At 33.8% G+C, this 26330-nt stretch overlaps 1 protein-coding gene across 3 annotated transcripts in view; it reads right to left on the reverse strand.

Moving 5' to 3' along the window:
* The window catches only part of LOC105321734 (uncharacterized), a 124748-nt gene that overhangs the window by 96272 nt on the left and 2146 nt on the right, over positions 1 to 26330 (reverse strand). For 2 of the 3 annotated variants that reach the window (XM_066069434.1, XM_066069436.1), the window contains exons 2-6: positions 24910 to 25129; positions 12970 to 13086; positions 7416 to 7488; positions 4432 to 4544; positions 2672 to 2731 (exon numbers count right to left, since the gene is read on the reverse strand). In XM_066069434.1, coding sequence (XP_065925506.1) covers positions 2672 to 2731; positions 4432 to 4544; positions 7416 to 7488; positions 12970 to 13086; positions 24910 to 25129 — 583 coding nt within the window. The remainder of the gene's footprint in view (positions 1 to 2671; positions 2732 to 4431; positions 4545 to 7415; positions 7489 to 12969; positions 13087 to 24909; positions 25130 to 26330) is intronic. The other variant, XM_066069435.1, reaches the window with a different exon arrangement.

The following is a 26330-nucleotide window of genomic DNA, read 5'->3' on the forward strand; positions in this document are numbered from 1 at the left end:
CTTTTTTTTTAGGGGTCGTAGGGGGCCTGTATTCGGCCCCATTCCCAACGGTAAAAAGTATTTCATCACAGAAAATTCCCATAAGTTAAAAGCAAATATCGTCTTAGAAAAAAAAAAGTGTCCGAAGTTGGTGAAAAGTAAATGGGGATCGGGGTTTTAAAAATCTAAAGCCCCTTTCACAATTGGCGCACGACCACTTTACACCACATTGCAATCGAAATTTTTGAGCTTGGCGCGAGCTCTGGCATACGTTGCACGAGCCCTTGCTTACATTGCACGTGCTCTCGCATTCGTTGCATACGTTTTACTGGTCGCATCAAGTCTCCTCTGAATAGTGGACATGCACACTATTCAGACGCGACCGAACGCGATCCAAATTATTGCAGTGCAATGCACAAGCATTAGTACGAACGTTTTACAATGTTTTGTGTACTCGCAAGAGTGATGCACAATTTTTAAAGGTCGTAAGATGAATCTCAGTTGTTAATGCACGTATTGTGCGACCATGAGACTGTTGCTCAACATGTCTCATGTTATCTTGCAACGTTTTACTATCATTGCACGACTTATCAGTGTAATATGCCTTGCTTTGCCACTTGTGTATATACCATGTATAAGCATCTCTGTTTCAGACCACAATTCAACAATAAACATTTATTGCATGATGGTAAGGGAAATATGAAGATTTATTTCTCTAATAAAACTTATATTTCCTCAGGGCATCGCCTAAGGAAAATATGTTTTTCTGGGGGAATAAATCTTCATATTCCCTGAACATTAATGCAATAAACAAACAACATATGATAATAAAAAATATATTGATTTCTAAAAATTGTTTGATTGTTTGATTTCCTCTGTTACTGTCTCACTAAAATTTCTTTCATAATTTCAAATCATAGTTAAGTTGTTTTTGTGATATATAAAGAATCATAATGATTAAATATTTTTGATTTAATCATACTTGTCTACATCATATGCTCATATAAGCTTTTTCATTCCTATGAAATCACCCTGCCACCTGACTTTCTAGATCAATCAAATATAATAGAATAATCATATTGAGGTGTAATATTAAATGCTGCTGCATCTCTGTTTCTTCTTGGGTGGCATGTTCTCTCGCTTTCAACTATGTCTACTGAAGAGTGTCGGAAATGGGCGGTATATATACCCCGTCCGACTCGCACGAGTATTCGTACTATGGAACGCATGATTGCACATCCCATCGCATTGGCGCACATTCAATCGTCCGATCATCTGGTCTCTCGCGCAATCCTATCGCATTATCTTTCAACAGTCGCTTTCATTGCACAACGTTCGCATATAGACACAAGATATATCGTAAGATTAAATGCGTTTACGTCGCACAACGCTCGCTTAGATTGTGCAAATTTTGTACAAATACTTTTTTCAAATGTGATCATTTCGGCAACGGTTTACGATTCATATCTAAAATTTTCGGTCGCACGAAAATTTAGTCGCCTCTGCTTGTGCGCCAATTGTGAAAGGGGCTTTAACCACATACTCCAAATAAGGGCCACCTTATTGTGACTGTTAACCATGTCGCACATTTCAAAAGTATTACAGAAAAAAAATTACGGAACTGGTGACAATGTTTCAAAGCTTTACAGATTTCTTGTAAGCAATAAGTAAAGACATAATGTATGCTGTAAAACATCTCATGGATTTCAACCCAATTTGCCCATGGATCTATATTTCGCAGCAAGCTTTTTTGGAGGAAAAACAGTCTGTTCCACTCATGCGATTTTTCACATTTGGTATATTATAAACGGTAACGTAAAATATATTTGTTCACTAAACAGTTTCTGACAAATTTCTTCAGAATAAACTCAATAACGTTATTCGATGAGCGAAATACAATCTGACTTTTATCTACAGATATATGCGCCTGTCCCTGCTTTTAGAGAACTTTTCCTTAGTTTTTTTTCACTAAAATTATTTATACATGTACGTAATCATCGCCTCATTTGTTCTCAAATAGCTCTGTATGTAATTTTTAACTTGCGAATACATTGTTATTATAATTTTCTTTCTCCAAAATTTGTTTCCACATGTTAGCATCATATGTTCTCAACATGCCTTTGTTAAATGGGTGGGTCTATATAAATGAGCCAATCAGAATCTTTGTTGCTAATAGCAATTAAAATACACACCAATTAGAAAGTGTCATCACTCAACGCAATGCTACATTGGTCGTAGCATGTACTTTCATGCTAGATTGCTAATAACTCTTGACCTTTGAAGTAGACCTTTCATCTACTCTTTCTGGGGTACCTCATGCATACAAAGACTGATGTCTGTCCAGCAAAGGTTCTTATAATTGGTGATTGGATAACACATATTCAGCAAAATGATGTTTAAACTAGTTTTATCCTTAACCAATATGCCCTTATGACCTGAAATCAAAAGGGGTTATTCTCCTTGGGGATACCCATGTAGCAAACATAAAGCTTGTCCTTTGTCAAGCTAAGAGTTCTCAAGATATTGATCAAGCATCACTTAGTTTACTGACATCTGTACAGACTTACATCAATCCTCTAGTGCAATACTATATGACCCCCTTCTTTGCAAAGAGGATCTACATAAGTAAGTACTAAAAGGCTTTGCGTGAAATCAGGGTCAATCAGAAAAGAGGACAAAAGCGAATTCATACCTGAGGACAAGCAAGCACAAATCGGTGATTTGCATGAAATATTCCTCCATATCTGAAGCGCTGTAATGGAAATGATATTTAATCTTTATTTAAAGCCCAGAAGTATTGCTTCTAAAATGGCTACATATGAAATGAATAGAAATTGTGTGTGTATATATATATTTATCTCATACATGTGGTGTATAATACCCGTGTGATAAACCTTTGCTATATCAAAATATATAAAAATTACAAATATGAAGGAAAACACATAACTGCATAGCATAGGCATAGGAACCGGGGGGAGGGGGGGGCTGCTAAACCCTCCTCCCAACTTTTTTGCAAAGTTATACATAACCGTAACCAAAAGACCCTTTATCCTTGTTTGTCAAGATTTTTTATAAGTTTAGCCCCCTTCCAACTTTCAATTTGCTTTGTGTAGTTTATAAAACTGCAATTACGTTAACTTTCAAGGAGTTCATCCTGTAGACGCGATGAAAACAGAGCGCTCTGGTTGTGTTTATATACAAGAACTTACCAAAATAATGTTTCATAATACTTTTATTCCACCACAAGTAAGCATCTTTATTCACTATTTTCAATTTCTAAGAAAAATTATTTAGGACTAAAAAATTATTTCAAGGTTTAATTCAGTGAAATTTTACATCAAAACATTTTGATTTCTCTCAGAAATGACGAACTAACGGATCATATAAGGAACTGTCTCAAAAGCTTCATAATTTAAATCAAATTGTATGAGATAAATAGAACATCTATAATTGTGTGATTTTATATCCAACTCGTTGAAATGGTTATATTCACTCGGCAAGCCTCGCGAATATATATACACCATTTCAACTCGTTGGATAAAGCAAATATAAAATCACACAATATAGATATCCTCTCCCTCTCTCTCTCTCTCTCTCTACTCTCTCTCTCTCTCCTCTCTCTCTCTCTCTCTCTCTCTCTCTCTCTCTCTGTTATTTTTATAAACAAACCAAATATTAAGACAAGTGAAAAGCTGTCAATGTGACAGCAAACCGGGCTTTCTTTTATGTAAACTGTATCCATAATCCATGTCAACACTTATCCAGTGAAATGGAGTACCCTACATGTATATGCAACATTTTGCCAAAAAATGACTAAGTTCAAAAGCTAGTATTTTTTTCATAAATTATCCGAAATCAAAATCCTAGCAATATGCACACCTCTGATATATGTACAATTGATCTGCAAAAGAACAACTTCCTATCTTGAGAACTGTAGGAGGAGTTATCCGTACAATGAGGGTACCCTATATGCAATATTTTGCCAAAAAATGACTAAGTTCAAAAGCTGGTATTTTTTCGATAAATTATCGGAAATCAAAATCCTAGCAATATGCACACCTCTGATATATGTACAATTGATCTGCAAAAGAACAACTTCCTATCTTGAGAACTGTAGGAGGAGTTATCCGTACAATGAGGGTACCCTTTTGGCAGCCGCCCGCCCGCCCGCCCGCCCACCCGCCCGCCATTTTCACCATTTTAATAACCGGATTTTTCCGTTGGAAAACCCGGTTAATAAAATATGCATTTTTATAACTTTTTTTGAGTGGAAAATTTCATATAGGTCAAGGTCAAAGCAAAATTCTGTGAAATCCTTTTCATTCTATTGTCCATTATTTATTAAGTGGGGCCCTTTGAGATGGTCACCATCTCAATGTTGTCAATTTGGATTTAATTTGCATTATTTAAGGTTCTTCTAAGAATGAAGAGAAATAGATAATTCATTTCTACCTTCACATAAAGGCTTGTTTTGACGCTTGATTCCATAAATCACACATGCCAAAAACACAATTCCCACGAGTCCTACTATTCCTAAAACTATCCATAATCCCAAAAGTCCATTGCTGTAAGAAATATATGCAAATAAATTGTATTCAAAAAGACACAAGAGGCCTATAAGCCTTGACTGTCACCCGAGTACCATTGCCCTTAGACTGACTAGACACACGGTCTCATTTTTGCATTTCAAAGGGGCAGGGTCACGATTTTGGTCAAATTTTAGTTTTCTCTTTTTTTTATTCTCAATGCTTTAGGAATGCATTTCTAATGATCAAATGAAATTTCGGTGCCAGTCGTTGAGATTTAAGCAAGATACAGGGCTTACAATTCTTCGTCATGTAAACAAGGCTCGTGCCCTCTTTTTGTTTACATAGGTTCAATATACCAGTAAAAATCTTTTTAAAGCTGGTTTGTCTATGTTATTATTCATTTTAAGCATAAATAAACAGTTCCTAATGATTAACAAATTCATTTTAGGTCTAAAACTGGAATTTTCACTTCAACATTCAAAATGTAAACAAACGCTTTGTTTACATAGCGAAGAAATGTAAGCTCTGTAACTCGCTTATGCCTCATCATATGACACTCAAATTTTGGTTGCCTATTAAAAATGCCTTACTGAAGCATTGTAAACATTAAAATAAAATAAAATAATTTTTGACCAAAGTGACCATGTCCCTTTAAGCTTTATTTTGCTCATAAGGGGGGAGGGGGGAGGGCAGATCGAGTCAAAAGAATCTTGGATTATTTATATCCTAGCTCCTTGCGCCAAAAATTGTAAACTTTTTATAAAAAGATACCAGCAGGCCTTTAATAGTCCATCTTTTATCTTATAATGCACACAACATGCATAAACTGGTGGAGGGCATATTGAGCATCAGATTCATGCATTCATTTTATCTCCCCTGTTGTGGATAGACAGAAAAATATATTCTAAGATTTAAAACATTTTCACTATATGGTTTTATTAGCCCGCCATAGGGCCTGAACCCGTGAAACAAGGGCCATTAATTTCACAATTTAGTTACAAGGCTTCATGAATATCACAACCATGCATTTATTGTTTATCTCAAATATATTATAGGAAAGAAGATTTTCTAAGACTGAATACATTTTCACTATATGGCCATATTGGCTGCACCCTTGTGCCTAAACTCCTGACCTAGGGACCATGAATTTTACAATTTAGGTACAAGGTTTCATAACTGTGCATAAAACATTTTCACTATAGTTCAATAAATCAATTCGTCCTACCTTAAGGCCTTACTCTCTGACCCTTGGGCCATGAATTTCACAATTTAGGCTGAAGGCTTCATGGACAATTTTTGATTATTTAGCCCTGCCAATGAGGCCCTATGGGTGGTAGTGTTATAAATTTTACAATTTATATTCCTCTTATACTAGTAGATATACTTCGAACAAAAAATGGTAATAATTGGTGTGGTAGTTTTCAAGAAGAAGTTAAAAATGTAAAATTAAAAGGATGGAAGATGGAAGACACGACAACTGATGAAGACCAATTACAATAGATCACCTGGGTGACTCAGGTGACCTAAAAATTGACAAAAGGATTATGTACTTAGCTTTTAAAATTTCATTCTATTTATTTACAACATAAAATATCATTGTTCAAATCAAGCAAACATTAATCTAATATTTAACATATACTGTAAACCAACTTTTATTCGCAAGATATCTTCATGAGGTTCACCATGCCTTATTGTCGTGAATATTACTCGCAGCAAACCAGTCAATGTTTTCTGCCATATTGGCTAAAATACCAGCACAGGTGTAATAAAAAGGATTGCTCGCAAAAATTAGCTGGTGTGAATCAGTTTAACTCCAGTAAATTGTGAAATCAAGTCATATGAGGCGAATAAAAGTTGGTTTACATTATGTTATTAGTATATCATTATATCTATATATTTTTTCTATTATGCTTAGATAATACAAAAAGTATTGATTTTATTACATTTTCCACAAAAGGTGTTGAAGTTCCTCTGATAAATTTTTTCCTAAAGGTGTTGCATATCAATTGGAAAAATTATAGTGACATAATTTAATGTTATATATATAGTCTTTCTCACATGCAACATTATACATTATGCAATGCAGAATAAAATCTGGCAACTCCATTCCAACTTTTTTAAGATCATAAAATGAATATTAAAATGGATACAAAAAATGGGCAAATTTCATGTTTTTTATAAATGGAATCCTCCTTGTAGTTAAAAACTGGCTCCTTAAAACAAAATTAATTTGAAGTAAACATTAAGAGTCAGAAATTTCCTTGAAAACTGCCATTTCCCATTTTTGTTTAAAAGAGGCATATTTATAAAAATCTAACTTTTTGGAAAAAAACATGAATACCTAGAACAGTGAGTTAAATTTCCTTACTTTTAATCATATCTACCGGTAGTTTAGTCAAGTTGCACAGGTTGGCCAAATACTGACCACGGCTGACCTTTTTGATCAGGTACGAATCTTGGAATGATTGGTATTTTTTATATAAATTTGACTTCATTGCTTAAAATGGTTATACCAGTATATCAAAAATTTAAAAATTATCAATGTTGGAATAAAGTTAATGAACCGCTTGTCAATTTTTCAAAGTTCAAGAGGCAGATCTCTTTCATAAATCTTCAAACCAGAACCAAATTTAATCTTAACCTGTATATTTATAAGACACATCCATGTATCAAATTTGAGTTGAATGTCTGCAACGGTTGTTGAAATAATGATTGGAAAGTGAATGAGAATGGAATGACTGAACAGGGTAACATAACGGGGGCATAAAAATATTGTCCAAATGTTTGTTAAATACGATACATGGAATTTAATTAATGCACATCCAAAAGTGTCATTATTAATGGGGTAAATTTTATTATCTCACAATATACTTTTCTTTAAAAAATCCATGCAATTTAATTTAATACCTGTTTTTGTCTGAATTGGTGTCAATCTGAATTTCTCTGGAATCGCCATTTGTTCCATTAAAGCAGCATTTCACTGAAAGAGAATAAGATATCAAAATTTGGTAAACAAAAGTGGAAAACACTTGACCCAACTACAAATTTACCTGGACTAAGATCAGTAACACTTGTCCTTTAAACCAGAGACACATACTACCTTAACCTTAACCATGATTGAAAGTTTGGACCAAGTGTGACAGGAGGACACTAGAATGTGGGTGGGTTCTTTCACTTACAAACTCATGGCAAGCACTTCCATCAGTCACATACATGTACGTTAATTGTTAAACTGATTAGGTTTGAAAATAGAGATCTAGCATGGATGTTAATCTGTTTAAAACAGTACTGTCTGGCCTGCTGTATAAAATTTAGAATTTTTAATAATTACTCCACATATAAACCAACTCAAACTCTATATTACCTATAGATGAGTGTTGTTTTATATATATTCTAACCTGTGCTGAATTTCGATAAAAAAATTCATGGTAAATTTGTATGGTGGGATTTGAAATTTGAAAACCTTATATAATCAAATATTTCGAGTCATTTTACTTAACCATTAAAAAACCGTAATTCTTAAAGAGACAGTACAGCTGAAAACACATCTGTGAATAACTTCAGATTTACCCATTGTTTCGTTAGGAAATAACCTTGATTGTAACAGTTGAAATAGATGAAAATCCCTTTCACATACCTAATTAATGTAATTATGAGCTTCCGGAAATTTAAAAGTCGTACAAACCGGATTAATCTAATATCGTTTATTTGTACCACGTGGGTTTTGATTGACAGTAATAAACACGTGCTGAAAACTACAAGATATTCGCCTGACTCCAATCATCGTCGTATACGAGGTAAAAAAGACTCTCTAAACGGAACACATGATCACTTTGTCGATAATCTATTAATGGTTTTCCAATTTCGGCTCATTTTAAAATAAACAAACATAAATGAGTCAAATAACCCCTCAAGGAGCCTCACTTACAAAAATAAATTTAGCTTGTAGTCAACTCCTATGATAAGCATGCAAAATACATGCATGCTTACAAAAAAATAATTGTGGTTATTTTAAAAACTTTGAACAACTATTACCTAGGAGAAGTAAAAAAGACATATTTTTATCAACAAACATGTTCAGGAGAATCTTTGTGAGCCCTGCATGTGTTTTGTTTACAGTAAATACGCATGCGTAATAGTATAGAAGGCTGACCCCGTAACCCGTACGTTGCGATGTATTTATGTGATAAGTTATACATAATTATTAATTTTAATGAAATAATTAGATTTATTTTATGGAGAACTTTGTAATTTTCTGAAAGTTTATACATTCATGAGTAGTACAAAAATACCGAACACGATCGGAAAATTTTTTCAGGTCGATTTTTTTTATAAGATGCGCCGTACTGTCTCTTTAACATATTTACAGGTACTGAGGAAGGAAAAGCGAGCAAGCTAACATATCCTATGCTCCCTCATTACTTGACCATGCTAAACATAATGAAAGGACACTATATAAGACTAAGAATATCAATTTTTCTAGCCTAATGGTTTTAGGGAGAAAGATTTCAATGATTTTATCTTGATTTGGTTTATTTCTATGTAAAAATTTAACCCACACTGGCCCCACCTTTTAATTTTGGGATCAATAACTCCCCCCCCCCCCCACACACACACACACCCACCCTCCATGTGGCCCAATCTTACACCTGGTGTCATATAATATTTTGATACCATGAAATATTGAACCCGCGGGTTCAAAATAAAATGTGATATTCTGAACTTCAATTCAATATTTTGCTGCAAAATATTGGACCCCCTATAAAAAATAGAACACAGTGTTCAAAATATTATTTATTTTAATTCCTGTTTGAAACAAGATTTCCTATGGTATGGTTGTTTACAAACAAATCCACAACACGTGCTATCTAAAATGCTCGACCAAACCAACTGCATTATCGTGTTTATTTTTTGCAACAAAATTACTAGATACGTTTATCGCTAGCCTTAGATTTATTTTGGAGACAGTGCCCGATAACAAATAAATTTACATCTAAAATGTTATTTCTATCAGGCACGGTCTCCAATTAAAATGTAAGCGATAAACTAAAATAATATTTAGTGAATCTTTACACTTAGGCCTGATTGTATTCATCCGCCATTTCTTGATTAAGCAAATTTATTCTTATGCAATGAGTTGTCAATCACCAGGGAGGCAAAGTTGGGTTTTTTGTATACAATTTAGTTGAATAAATGGGAAAACAAGTATTCCTTTTAAAGGAATGATCGGCAATAAAGATATATAGATAGCTAGATGCAATCAAAATGATCAGTTTGATGTAAAATAATTAAAAAAGTAATGCATTATTACAAAATATAGAATTTTTTGAATTTGTACACCATAATTTCATCATTATAAACCGTCAACAAATTTAATTTGGAAATACATTTGGGGAAAGCCGTTCGCAAACTCCTTGTCTAGTTTTATATTTTTAACGTAATTATTAAATGTTAATTTATCTTCTTCTTCAGAATACTGAGTAGAGCTCTTCACGTAACACGTATAAAAAAAAAGAGTTGTTCTAAAATAATTTAATGCGACTGAAAAACATTGAATGCCATCATAACTTGCTATTAAGGTCGCATTATAACGTAACCTTGTTTATAAATCAAGCCGTTTTCCTAGCTACTATTATGCAACATCAGTAGATCGAGGTCAGTTCATGGAGCATCTTCTTATGATCGAGGTCAGTTCATCAAGGTCAACTGCATTACTGAATGAACCTTTCGATCGAAATTCTTACGCGTGAGACAAAATGTGCATTCTTGAATTAACAGGTCGAACTGTATTTAATGTATGTTTGCATCTCTTAAGGTAAATGAATTGAAATAAAACTGAGCAAAAAGTTATATAATACTAAATCAAAGCTTCAAGTTTTTATAAGAACTACTTAATATGCAAGCGGAATGTGTGCGCAAGTGGAAGCATTTGCCGGATGCCTCATACGGACACAGTAGTGATCGGCCGAAGCCGATCACAAAAATCTTGTAATACGTTTAATACTTTAAGGAACTTATTTCTTATACGCATTTAAATGGCGGTGCAGAGCATGAATTTTTTTGGACGATTGCCAATCCAGACAATCGCTAGAAGGCTGCCGAGCATGAGCTAGACGCCTTAAAAATATAAACAAAAGATGCTTTTTATTTTCATGAATAATTTTTTAATAAAAGACCTCATGGGTAATGAATTTCATAATTTTAGCAGAGGACATTATGGGTATAATGACAATGCATTTATTTATCATTTTATTTTATGAAATATTATCACAATGTGATCATATTGGCCTTAAACAGGGGCATGAACCCTTGAACCAGGGGTCATGAATTTCAAAATTTAGGTAGAGGACTTCATGGACATCATTACCATGCATTTAGTTTTTCTCATATACATACGACTCTCATGTCCATGGGACAGAAGAAAAACTTTGATGGATAAGGATCAGAATTTTCCGAGTTGCCCGACAGGTTTTAAACTTAGTCTTAATAGAAGCTATTAATAAGCTATTTAATTTGGTCCTAATTTTACACATGTGCTTTAACATTTTTTTCTTAGATTGAATGCATGTACAGATCTTGATGTTTTAAAAACAAAATAGAAACTATAATGAACTAGACAACATTGAGATGGTAACCATCTCAAAGGGCCCCGCTTAATTTTCCATCTGCATAAAACTTTTCATTTAATCTCATTACCCATTACATACAAACATTCTGGTTCAACCTGAGCAACATTAAGCAATTGGGAATCAATCTATCGTCTAAAACTGATTATAAAGAGATCTGCTTTGACCTTCACATTGACTTTGTTCAATTTATAAAGTCACTGCAAACCATCAACCCAAAAGCTCTGTTAATGTGAAGTAGGCACCAAAAAAGGCCAAGTAGAGAGTATATATATGCTCTCAAAAAGAGGATATTGCATGATCCAATATGACCTTAACACTTGACCTACAAACATCACTCAAGGTCACTGCACATCCTTTGATCACATGCACTCTGTGAGTGAAGTATGTGCAGATTGGACCAAAGGGAGAAAAGATATGCTCCGGACAAGGATTTTTTATACAGTTCTGCTTTGACCTTCACATTTGACCCTGAAACTCGGTTCAAGGTCACTGCATACCCTTTACTCAAAAGCTCTGTTTATGTGAATAATGAGCCAAATAGGGCTATGTGGAGAGTATATATCTGAAAAAAAGAATTTTTCCATAATCCAATATGACCTTGACCCTTGACCTACAAACTTCATTTAAGGTCACTGCACACCCTTTGACCAAGGGCACTCTGTGAGTGAAGTTCGAGCAAGTAACAGACAGATGAACAGAAGGATGGACAGACGGGCAGACAGACAGACTAATCACTATAGCCGCCCGCAGAGTTGAACCCTAATAAAATTGCAATCTTTATTTGATGCATCATATTATGACCTTGCTCAGTACTGCATGGCAACTTGTCGTAAAATAGAGGACTTTCTTGGTGAAGATAGGACCAGTAGTAACTTAGATATTGCCATCAAAGGGAACCTGCCCCAAATATTTAACCTGCTCAAAACACCTTAACCTCCTCCAGCATCTGAAATTCATGGCCCATTAACAGGCCTAGATGCATTATCCATGCAAGTTTGGTGAAGATAGGACCAGTAATAACTTAGATACAGAACCTGCTCCAAAAACTTTAACCAGGTCAGGACACAGACACCAAGGGTATAGCATAAGCTACCCCCAACTTTTTCTCAGTGAGCTAAAAAATATGTTTTTAAATTTCTAACTTATTAATGTATGTATTTGCAATAGATAATAACACTTTAACTTCATCATAACAAACCTAATTCACAAAAATCTTAAGCCTTGTTTCCTCATTTGCCTCCCGCATCTACTAGCCATTTGCTTCCGAAGAATCCCCTTTGAAGAGGGAACTGGCCCTTTATTTGAACAAATTTGAAAGCCCTTCCCCCAAGGATGCTTTGTACCAAGTTAAATTGAAATTAGCCCAGTGGTTTTGGAGGAGATTTTTAAAACACCAAACCTTTTTTTCACTCTTTCCTAATTATCTCCCTTTTGAAGAAGAAGTGGCCTTTCCCTTGAACAAATTTAAAAGCTCTTCCCCGAAGGATGCTTTGTGCCAAGTTTAGTTCAAATTGGCAGAGTGGTTCGAGAGAAGATAAGTAATTCAATTAGCCCTATTTTCATTATTCCTAATTACATCCCCTTCGAAGGTAACTTGCCTTTCATTTTAACAAACTTGAAAGCCCTTTCCCCAGGGATGCTTTTTGCTAAGTTTGGTTAAAAATGGCCCAGTGGTTCTGGTAAAGAAGATGAAATTCAATAGATTACAATGATGACAAGGACAACAACGACGACAAATTTTGATCAGAAAAGCTCAATTGAGCCTATGGCTCAGGTGAGCAAAATAAAGGTGTAACCGACATTCACAAAACAATCATGAGTTATGTCCTTACATTTATATGCCTCTGTTGAGAGATATCTGCTGGAACAGTTACAAGGATATGAGTATTCCACACATTCCTTGGTATAGTCATTTTTTGCTTCATTCAAATAGTAATGAGGGCAATAACCTGAAAAAATTAAAAAACACATGGGTTGTAATGATATTATGATGATAGATAATTTAACATGAGGCCCATGGGCCACATTGCTTCCCTGAGCAACATTATATATAATAAGATCAGCTTCATGAAATCATATCCAAAATATTGGGACAAAGAATGAGTAAGACAGATCCTGTATTAAAAGATTTTCAAATTTTTTGTACCCATGTTCTTATATTGAGCCCCTTTTGTAAATAGATGATTTTATAGTTATATATTGAGCATTACCATTCTCAAAAAAAAACTTTAGTTAAACAACTGATCATATAAATATAAACCTACATCAAACTTTGAACCCTTTGTGTGGCCCAAGAATCATCCAGGGCCAAAGTCTAAACAACTGAGAATCAACAAATATCAATATGTTTGCATATAAGTAATACTACATACTATATATTTTAGAAAACAATCAGATTTATTTTCTCTATATATATTACCCAACCTGAAAATGCTTCCACTCAAGCAATACCTTTCTGCTTAATTGATTTTTGAAAAGAAGATATATACATGTATTACTCTTTACATTTCTATGTTAAAATTCGACCCCCATGGTGGCCCCACCCTACCCCCTGAAATCATGGCTTGCACAAACTAGAATGAATCGACACTACCTGAGGATGCTTCAACACAAGTTACAGCTCTTGTGGCCAATTAGTTTTTGAAAAGAAGATTTTTTAAAGATTTGATATTACACTATTTTTTCCTATGTAAAATTTCGACCCACCCACTGTGGCCCCATCCTACCCCCGGGATCACAGTTTCAACAAACTTGAATCTACACTACCTGAGGATGCTTCCACACAAGTTACAGCTTTTTTGGCCTACTGATTTTAGTTGAGAAGATTTTCTCTATGTATTCCTATGTAAAAATTTCGACCCCCCCCCCCCATTGTGGCCCCAGCCTACCCCCGGGGATCATGATTTGAAAAAAAATGAATCTAGACTACCTGAAGATGCTTCCACACAAGTTACAGCTTTTCTGGGTAACTGGTTTTAGAGAAGCAGATTTTTCTCTATATATTTCTATCTAAAAATTTGATCCCCCATTGTGGCCCCACCGTACCCCCTGGGATCATGGTTTGGACAAATATGAATCTACACTACCTGAGGATGCTTCCGCACAAGTTACAGCTTTTCTGGCCAATTGATTTTTGAGAAGAATATTTTCAAAGATTTTTTTCTGTATATTTCACCCAGGTGAGCTAACAATTATTTATGACTCTGCTACATGTGCACACATTTTGTATTTACATCAGCGAAATTAATCTCCCTTTAGACTGAATAGACTAGAGAAAATAATGACAAGCCTAAAATACATTGCAGTATAAATCAACTATTACACAAAGATCATACCGTATAACCATTAGAATTTGTATTTTAGTTGTTAATGTACTGTACCCGTTAATGCATCATATTTTCCGTAAGTAAACAGTCAGCTGTTTTAGTTACCGATGTCTATGTTTGATTGATACGTAAAAATTACAAAATACAGGCGATAGTTCCCCCAAGTTACAAACCGTAATTCATGAAAACGAAACGAAAATCAAAACAAGCTAAAACCACCGTCAAAGGTGAAAATGTCAATGCATTGGAATATTTAATCTCAATTTACTTTACAATATCAGCATTATTGTATCTTGCATGTTTCAAAGATTCCTTTCGCACGCGAACTCTTCCACAACAACCAAATTCATTTTTGTCAGATTGACCCATTTATCATACGTTCAAAATGGCCGGTTCAAAGAGGTTTTTGAGATATGGAATACCGACCCCGAAGTTATAAACTGATCGAATCCCACCACAATTTTTGGAATTTGTTATTTCCTTTCCATAAGGATTATTTATTTTAATTGCATTGAATTTGACTCAGTAGTTCTTGAGAAGAAGATTTTTTAAAATGCACCCCCCTTTTTCTACAGTTTCAAGGTTTTCTCCCCTTTGAATAAAGATCGGTCTTTCATTTCTGCAATTTATATTCGCTTTACCATAAGGATGCTTTGTGCCAAATTTGGTTGAAATTGGCCAAGCGGTTTTAGAGAAGAAGTTCAAAATGTAAACAAGAGGCCCATGGGCCACATCGCTCACCTGAGGAACAATAGGTATGATAAATTCAGCTTAATGGAGTCATAATAGAAACTATCTGGACAATGTACAATAATACATGTAGATCCTGTATAAATAAAATCCATTTTCCCCTGGATATTCTTATGTTAATAATCATTAGTCCCTTTTCTAACAAGATGATTTTATAGTCATATCATATGTTGAGTATTGCAGTTCTCAAAATGATCCTTAACAATAGTTTATATATTAGATATAAACGTACATCAAACTCTGAACCTTCTCGGGAGGCCAAAGAATTGTCCTGGGGCCAAAGTCTTAACAATTATAAAGAAACATCTGGCTGATTAGTTTCTGAGAAGATTTTTAAAGATTTACCCTATATATTCCTTTGTTAAATTTTGACCCCCCATTGTGGCCCAAACCTACCCCCAGGGTTATGATTTTCACAAATTTGAATCTACACTACCTGAGGATGTTTCCACACAAATTTCAGCTTTCCTGGCTCATTAGTTTCTGAGAAGAAGATTTTTAAAGATTTACTCTATATAATCATATGTTAAACTTCGACCCCCCATTGTTGCCCCATTCTACCCCCAGGGGTTATTATTTTCACAACTTTGAATCAACACTACCTGAGGATGCTTCCGAAGAAGTTTCAGCATTGCCGGCTGATTAGTTTCTGAGAAGAAGATTTTTAAAGATTTACTCTATATATTCCTATGTTTAACTTCGATCCCCCATTGTGGCCCCGCCCTACCACCGGGGGTCATGATTTTCACAACTTTGAATCAACACTACCTGAGGATGCATCCACAAAAGTGTCAGCTTTCCTGGCTGATTAGTTTCTGAGAAGAAGATTTTTAAAGATTTACTCTATATATTCCTATTTTAAACTTCGATCCCCCATTGTGGCCCCACCCTACCCCTGGGGGTCATGATTTTCACAACTATGAATCTACACTACCTGAGGATCCTTCCACACAAGTTTCAGCTTTCCTGGCCGATTAGTTTCTGAGAAGAAGATTTTTAAAGATTTATTCTATATATTCCTATGTTAAACTTCGATCCTTCATTGTGGCCCTACCCTACCTCCGGGGATCATGATTTTCACAAATTTGTATCCGCATTACCTGATGATGCTTTCACACAAGTTTCAGCTTTCCTGGCTGATTAATTTCTGAGGAGAAGATTTTTAAAGATTTACTCTATATATTCATTTGTTAAACTTCGACCCCCCATTGTGGCCCCACCCTCAGGTGAGCTAAAAAGGTTAAGTTTACAATACAATAAGTTGTTAAAGTTGGTTTCTGGAAGAACAGACTTTGAAAATTTTCTTAATAAATATTGACAATTTTTTTACTTTTTTAAGCTTTAGTTTTTAAGATCTGTGTACAAACATAGAATTGTGAGCAAATCTCTGTATCTTGCTTATAATTCGAAGCTTAACACTCAAATATGGTTAGTAAATAGAAATTGTAAACAATTAAACACAAGAAACATGCACTACATGTATAACAAATAAAGAACACAATTTATTTTTGCGAAATGAATCATATATATACATATATATACCTACATATTTCCGTCAGTGATATCAAACTCTATTTAAACTGAATAAACTCGAAAAAATGCCGAGCATCTCAACAAAACCTATTGCATTAATCTACATGTACCATTACGCAAAAGATAATGCCGAATTACCGATAGAATGAATTGTATTTCAGTACCCCTACATCCGATTTTGCTTAATTTGCGCAGGTAAACAGGTAACTGTTTGATTTACCGAAGTCTCTGTTTGATTTGATACGTAAAAATCACGAAATACAGACGATAGTTTCCAGGTTACAAAGCATAATGAGAACGAAACGAAAATCAGAACAAACACCAACGTCATGTGTGAAAACTGTCAACGCATTGAAATATTTAGCCTCAATTTACCTCACAAAATCGGCACCAATATATTTTTCATGTTTCAAAAATTTCCCTTCATACGCGAACTGTTGCACAACAAGCAATTTCATCATAGTCAGATCGACCCTTTTTCGTATAATGTCATGGCTGCTTTAAACAAAGAACCTCGTTTTAGAAGTATGGAATACGAGTCTTGGTAAAATGGGTACGCAAACCCAGGCCGTGGCAAAATAAAAGCCGGGGCAGATCGGCAATCGTCAATTCCAAATGCGCATTATTTTGCAGCAATATTTACAGCAAATACAAATATACTGGTCCATCAAATATCCTGAAATTTTAATGAGATTGGCAGATTAATAACTGCCAATCTTTTGTTTTGCCCAGGCCAAGTCTTGTCTACCCATTTTACCGGATGCCGAATCCGAAGCTATTAAACTGATTGAAACACGCCTTTCCTATTTTATTATTTTCGTAATAACTCAGATTTGAAACAGAATTACCACTATATTTTTGCAATTTATATTTTCCTTCCCATAAGGATAATTTATGCTAAACTACGTTGAATTGGAATCAGTAGTTCTTGAGAAGAAGATTTTTAAAAATGCACCCCCCTTTTTCTACAGTTTCAAGGTTTTCTCCGCTTTGAATACAGATCGGACTTTTATTTCTGCAATTCATATTCGCCCTCCCATAAGGATGCTTTGTGCCAAATTTGGTTGAAATTGGATAAGCGGTTTTAGAGAAGAAGTTCAAAATGTAAAAAGTTTACAGACGGACAGACAGACGGACGGACGGACAGACGTCTGGACGGACGACGGACAAAAAGTGATCAGAATAGCTCACTTGAGCTTTCAGCTCAGGTGAGCTAAAAATAAGATATTGCATCCTATGATACTATGATATATGTGTAATTAACACCTATCACACTAACACTCTGTTTTCACACCTTCCGTCAATTATAGGGGTGTCTCTGTCCTCTGGCTGTATGCCGGTTTTGTGAGGGTAAATTTCACACGTTTGTTGTTTGTTAAAGACCGGCAGACAAAAAACGGCCGGTGTCCGCTATTCAGGGGGTGCCGGTTTTCTAAGGGTTTTTATATAAGAAATAAATAGAGAGCTGGGCAGGACTTTTTATATAAGGCAATATTGAGGGGGTGCTGGTTTTCAGGGGTGCCGGTTTTGAGAAGTTTCACTGTATACAATACTGTATCATATATTATCATATCATATATTACACAAAATATATATATATTTGTATATATTATACAATATTGTATCTTATCATACAATAGTGTATCATATCATACAATACTTTATCATAGGAATCATGTTATATCATTTTTAAAACAACAATCACATCTATCAAGTAAGTCTGAATGAGGTAGGGATTTTTAGCATCCTTTATAATGGAGATCAGGCTCTACTTCTGAGCTACTCCTGCTCCAAAAACTTTAACCAGCTCCAAAAACATTAACGTCATTCAGCATTCGAAACCTACAGCTCCGATTTAGCATTCAAGGCTTTGGCGTGCATCAGTATCACAAGATGCATTATCCAAGCAAGTTTGGTGAAGTCAGGACCAGAAGTGACTTAGATATGGCCATCAAAAGGCACCTGCCCCAAACACATTAACTTGATCCAAAAACCTTAACTTCCTCCAGCATCTGAAATTAATGGCCCAGATTCAGCATCCAAGTCTTTCAGGTCCACAAGTAGATCCAGATGCATCCTACATTCAAGTTTGGTGGAGATAGAACAAGCAATAGCTTAGATACAGGACCTGCAACAAAAACTTTAACCAGGTCGGGATGCTGACACCGAGGGTATAGCACAAGCTCCCCCTGACTTCGTCTTGGTAAGTTAGAAATATATAACCTGCCTTAATTTTTTTCTGCAATGATTGCTACCTTCATTACCTGCATGATTCATCAAAGAAAGCATTTTATTGTTTTTATTTACATCTTAAAATATAATATAATCATTCAACTTTATTCATTGGGCAATTAAGGGACATGACTAAGCATGTTTGATTTGCCTTATATTATATGTAGTACATTAACGTGCATCACAAAAACTGAAAAAGCCTGAACATTTGCTAAGGCCATTCCAAGTTTTTTCTATGTTTAGCGTCCACGGACGGACTGGTTTAAAGATGTAAAAAAAAAAAATTTAAAAACCCACAATGGTTGTTCTTAAAATTAGATCGCTTTTTCATATGTCGGGCTCAGGATCGCATTTTTAAATCCGGACTGGAAATCAAATATAACAACATTCAAAATGGAAATCATATTAGGTATTTGTTATATTTGTATTTTTTTTTTTTACAAAATACAGAAAACACTTCAAAATATATAACAATTTTTTTGTGGAACCTTTAAAGTTGTGTTTTTTTTCTAAGGTTTGTGTTTTTTTTCTTGATAGAAAGGTAAGATTTGAGTTTTGGGTGGACGCTAAATCAGGCACCCCCCCCCCCCCCCCCACTTTTCCTTGCAGCAACTAATCTTTTTTAATTTACATATCAAAAAATTGAATTATCATGGAGTTCCCCCCCCCCCCCCCCATTTATTTGGGAGTATGTAAAAAATTGATATGAAAATAAATGAAGTTATAGATATACTACGCCAGCATTTTGAAAAAAAAAATTCCTTTTTTTTTATATATCAAAAATATAATACCAGTACATACTATAAACGTACTACATTTGGTTGTGTATTCTATTTAGCGCTTTTGGCGGAAAGTGGCTTCTGCTAAATCAAGTACATCGCTAAATGCCATACCTGTATGTATAAGAATAGTAACATTCAAGAATGCGCTAATTCAAATCTATGCCAACTTGTTCAGAAACTAATTTCAGCAAAATATCGTACACGCCAAATATAATACGTTTACAGTATATGATTACCGGTATATGTTTTTAACGAAGCTGGGTCTAATTTGTTCTGCCCTAGATTTTTGAATGAAACTTTTTACATGAATTTCTACTGATATAATCATTATTTTAAGATAAAAAAAAAATAAGACATTTACCACACCGTTTGTTTAAGGCTCATCTCAAAGTTTGTTAATTTTTAACTACATATTAAAGTTTTTGCTAAAGGCATCAAATGGTCAAATAAAAAAAACCTTTTACCTCCTGGTTTGTTCCAGGGGTCTTATCAAAGTTGTTTATTGTATGCCCAATTTCCTAGATTTGTCAGATAAATAATGGCTATTTTTTATTTGACAAAAGCAGAAATGGTGATCTTTATAGCATTATTAAAACACTCAGACATATTTAAAGCAATATGAGCTGCAATTTTCATGTTGAATTTTTTTTCCTAAAAGAATGTTGTTTTCTACTAAAATGACAAAAAAACCATGGTTTTTTAATTTCTGTTAGCTTTATTTTTGTCGGAAAAGCCGTTAAAAGCCTTAACTGAAGCAAAATTGAACAAGGGCACCGCTAAGCGGAGCATCCCCTCGCGACATGAGTTATTGTGTGTAGGGATGCATTATTTAGGAATATATATTAGTTATGTTAATGAGAAGACCACATTCTTCTAACCCTCCATTACTGCAAAAGCTACATTTTCTTTACCTGTACTACATCTAAATCCAAAAAATATCAAGTTGTTGATTTGAACTGCTTACTTTCACTTTGTTTTCAAAGAAGTGAAGCGGAAGATTGATAACTCTTACTCAGAAATTTTGATTGATAACTCGTATACAAAGTTGATTATGACATTGATTTAATGAAATAATAATTTGTAATAGTATTAATGGTTTGGAAAGGCACATGCATTTTTTATTTTTTATTTTACAGAAGTGTGCAATCTATGATAAATATTTTTAGTTTTGAACAAATTTTGTCATAATGTATGCCCCCCCCCCCTCATTTACAATGGTGTAATTTTATCTAAGTTTTTGCATAAAAATTTGACCAATTAATATGACATTGCATTTGTTTTAATCTTTTACAATGAGGAATATTTGTGCAAAGGTTGAGGAAATTCTATTGGAAGGTTTTTGTTTAATTTACTAGAAAATTGAAATGGAGTGCACACACACACATACACACACACGCACGGTAGCGATGCTATATCCCCTTCGCAACAAGTTGCGCGAGGGAATAATTATTGTCATCGATGATCCTGTACAATAAATTGATCTGCTATAAATTCTTTAGAGGAGAAATCTTTCTTATGATAAAATTTAATGATTTTTTTCAAGCTTATTTATCATGAAAGTTTAATACATGCAGATTTATCATACTAGCAGGTTTTTGCAGCAAAATAAAATACAAAAAAATACAGCTCATGTTGCTTTAAGTAATAAACAAATATAATATAACATCACATTTTAAGGGTCATTAATATAAAATGCATGGTTACTGTCTTGAAATTTATGAATTAAGCTACAGGTAACTGTCGATAGCTCGAAGTCCATGGGACCAGGGAAAAACTTCGAGGCATCAAGAGTTCGAGCTTTCAAGAGTTCGGAATTTTTCAGGTTGACCGACGGGTTTTGGAATTAGTTTTACCGGATGTTATGATTAATAATTAACCCATTTATTTAGTGCTAATCTTACGCACGTGCTTAAGGTGGCTCGACACACCAATGCATTATTTGATGGATCAATGAAGAATTCTCTTTGAGAAATGATTATTCAAAAATGACACCTATATCGGCCTCTGATTATTTTATATGAATTTTTTTGTATTTTTTTTATAGAAACCGGAAACATCGTTTTAGCTGCGAACAAGATATATTAGAGCTAAAAATTTGTTATCAATTAATGCACAATACAATTATCTATAAATACATATCAAAAACGGCCAGATAATCTTTTAAATATTTTTGTAAAAAAAATATTTATGAAAATGAAAAAAAAGGATTGTAGATATTTTTTAAATCTATGGATAAAAACTGCAGATAAACTGTTACTCGCATTTAACAATAGCTGTACAATCATATTTCAACAAGAAATTGAAACCAAATAGTGAAATTAAAGTATAAATGGAAAATTTTAAAATCGGACCGATCCCGATTGTAATTAAACTGATCCCGAACGAAATCACATAAAGTTAGAATGAATCAGAATTTTGCAAAAATTTCACGTTTTTTAGCTGTAAAATGGTTTCATCATTTACTAACTTTATAATTTATATCAATTACTTAGAAAAAAACTGCAGTTTATTTGTAAAATTTCAATTTTAAAATAATTCTGATCGGGATCAGTTTTTTTTCAATCGGGATCGGTTCAAATTTGATAAATAGCAATTTTTCCAAAATTTCTCATTTTCATTTCAATTTCTTTGTAAAATATCATTGTTTAGTAAATAGTTTATGTGACTATATGTTATTTTTAAAATTTTATCCATAGATTAAAAAGATATTAAAGAATTACAATTTTGATTTTCAGAAATATTTTTTTAATTAAAAAATTAAACACTTGACCAAACGATCTTTGGCATGAATTTATTTATAATTATATTACACATTAATTGACAACAAGTTTTAAGCTCTGATATATTCTGTTTGTCTGCAAAACAGTTTTTCCTATTTCACTGAAAAAATACAAAAAAATTCGTATAAAATAACTGAAAGCCGATATTGATCTCTGTTTTGTGGAATCATGTTTCAAAAAGGATTCTCTATCGATCCATAAAATAAAATTTTGGTGTGTCGAGGAACCTTAAACAAAATTTTCTTTTCAGTTCAATATACAGACCTGGATATTTTTAAACTATATACAAACAAATATTGAATAAATTCATGATACACTATAATTTATATATATTTTATGATGATCAGATTGCTCAGTACTTCTTAACTGCGAGACTACATGTCGTAAATTAGATAAATGAGTATCAACATGATCAACCATTGTTCCCACTGTACGGGTCTTTCACCAGCTTTAAGAACTTGTTCAGCAATAATCATTATAATGCCAATGATGCTAATAAGCATAATTTCTACAGTTTAATAACTCTAAAATTTTGACCATGGCTCAAAATTATCTCTTCGTCTGAATTTACTTCTAATTTTCCCTGCATCTCCAAATTATCGTAAAACGGTCAGTGTTAATTATAGATTAGGTATCGATATGGTCAATCATCAAACAATTATCACCTTGCAGGACAATTTAAGTGTCGCCTGAATAAACAACCCTTGACACGGGTCCTGCGTCTAACGCCTGGAGCCATTTAAATGACCAAGTAGGTGTTAATTAGGTGCAACGCTTGGATATAAACAACCACTTCGAGGTATCGAGAGTAAAAAACTATAGATTATGAATAACGGGACTGCAGTTTGGCTTCGAGAGATCGAGGGTTTTGAGAGATCAAGAGTTCGAGAAATCAAAAGTAAAATTGCTAAGTTATATAGGGGAAAAAATCGGGACCCTAGACTCACTTTGAGGGATCAAGAACTTCGAGCGATCGAAGTTCGAGCCATCAAGATCGAGTTACCTTGTATATATAGGGGGGTTTAAGAAAACATGACAGAGGGCTAGGCTTGCTGAACCCTCTTCACGTTTTCAACCCAAGCCCAAATATAGCTTATACTTTGAGACATTTATGCTTATTCCACAATATAATATCAATTTTACGCATCAAACAAGCTATTTTCAACAAATTTCACTGAACATCTGCAGTTGAAACTATCACGCCATGACAACAACCAAGCAAAAAGATGACGTCACAATACAAATGAAACGCTGCACGAAAGCATGCGTACTCGATCTGTACTCGGCTTTGCTAAATGCTTTGGTGTTAAAGATACTGTTTATGTGACAGTAGCATATTTCATGTGAAAAGGACAAACAGCTTCAAATAAATCAATGAATACTTGATTCAACCAAAGCTCCCGATTAATCTGACATCCCTATACAAAACAGTTTTTGACTGGGATTCAGGCAACACATGATTTGTTGGACATTCAGAATTGTTGCCCTTGGCTCTTGGTCATAGGCAACATTTGAGTAAACAGGTCTAGCAAATCATATCCAGTCAATGACTCTATATAATTGTACTGTATATTGTATGTTATCATTTCTCCACTAGCTAGGACATCTATTATTATACATCAGTGAACCAAAGTTCTAAATGTTCACCCAGTATTATGTATTACTTATGAAATAATAAAAATGTATTTATCTCATCACTGGGATGACTGATTTCCACTTAACTTTCAAATAGTTAAATACGAATATTGATCTTGACCTCTGGTTTTGACCCAACTGACCGTTGCTAAATATCACAAACACTCCGGTTTCACTGAATTTCACTCACAGCTTTTAAATTTTTAGGTCGTTGACGGAAATGATGTTACGCTTTTGGAAGAAAACTATTATGTCAAAATATCGTTTCCTTTGGACTGCTTCATTTTTACAATGTCAAAGACAAAATTAATAGCATATATTTAAAGTGAGAACAATCTTGTCATAGAAACAATGCAGACACCAATATTCCAACGGCTCTGGCTATTTTCTCAATGAACATTTTGGCCATGCTCTAACACCAAAGACAAATATCAATTTCAAAGATTGCCAATCATTTTAAGCTTGCATAGAAAATTACCAATCTGATGGTTTGCAATTCGCCACTTTTAATGGATTTCAAACGCTGTTGTCTTATTTTATATGTGCTATTGGTGAGAAGACATATCAGTTATGAAATATTAAAAATTTCACATTATTTTATTTCAAAATTTTTAAATTATTCTGTTTAACTTTAGGCCAGCATTTTTTTATTTTTAGGTTTAATATCAAGGTGAACACTTAGAGATTTTGTTGAGTGTACATGTAATTGTATTTTATAACGAAACTGTACTTACCTTGTAAATATTTAGGACTTGTGCAAACCTCAATAGTTTCATTTCTAAATTCATTCACCAAACAATGGTACTCCACTTTGGAACAGTTGTCATACTTCTGTATCACTAAGCAATTCTTTCTTTGTGCCGCCTCTTCCCATTCTCTTTGGTTTTCTGGACAATTTTTAACAACCTGCACCGTCTTTGCTGACTTTAAACAATTTTGGGCATGTGCAAGTCCCTGAAAAAGGAGGAATAAATTTTTAAAACTGGTGATATGATAGCTTACATGAGTGTATATATATAGAGAATAATTAAACATGTTAAAGACATTTCATAATTAAACAGTGTCCGTCTGTTTGTCCATAGTTATATTATAATAGCAAATATTGACTGCAGGGCTGGGCAACATTGATGATTATAAAATGCCATGTAGGCAGTAAGCATGCCATTAAGTAAAACATTAAGTATAATTGGTTGAATGTACATTCAACTAGCTGTACTTTCCCTATACAGCGAGTGAAATCAGATCCAACTAGTATTATCAAATCATCTGATCACCCCCCACCCCCCCCTGGAAGGCTTGCTATATAGTGAGTCTTCCCCTGGAATGGTGGTGCTATATGAATTAACATTGAGTTTCCATAAGAAACAGAGGGAATCATACTCGGTAGATGTAAATATATAGAAATGTACCAGTACGCCTGTTAAGTGATATTCGATACACTGTTTTGACAATACACCGATAAGAGTTGGGTTTGAAATATTTTAAGGTGGAATACTATTAGCTAGATCACATACCACTATTTTTATCTTCTGCTCACTGACCACACAAGTAGTTCCATTCTAAAAATGTATAAATTTTCAAAAATATCCCAGGGATGTTAAATGGGCAAATTCGGTTCTTTATAGAGCATGATTGGAAATAATCAAGTTTGAAAAAAAAATACAAGCTGGAAAAAAGTCAGAAAATTTATCTTTAAAGGACTGCAATCGGAGGGGTTTAAAGAGGTCAGTTTACACATAGTTTCTGAATTAATTAATTTTGCTGTAGTTTGGATATGTTGGTGGACTAGTGTCATTATATAGGTATGCCATATACTTGAGTTGAAATGGTGGAATTTTTAATGATTTTTTGTTGTATAAAGGAACAAAGGGGAAAATTAACCTATGGAGAAATTCTTTCAAAGAGGTGTGTCATATAGAGAAGAAATAAAATAAAATAATTTTTTAAAAGATATTGAATAAAACTGGCAAAATTTTAGAAATATTGCTACTTTTTTAAAAATCTGATCAATCCTGATTTAAACAAACTGATCCCAATCTAAATTGAAAAAAAAATAAAAATCAACAATAATTTTTCATTATAAAAAGATTTTTTCTCCATAGGTTTTTAAAGAATATGAACAAAAGATATTTTTTTATTCTCATAAATAATTTTT

Source organism: Magallana gigas, chromosome 8 (genome assembly GCF_963853765.1).
Source record: "Magallana gigas chromosome 8, xbMagGiga1.1, whole genome shotgun sequence".
In the NCBI taxonomy this organism is placed as follows: domain Eukaryota; kingdom Metazoa; phylum Mollusca; class Bivalvia; order Ostreida; family Ostreidae; genus Magallana; species Magallana gigas.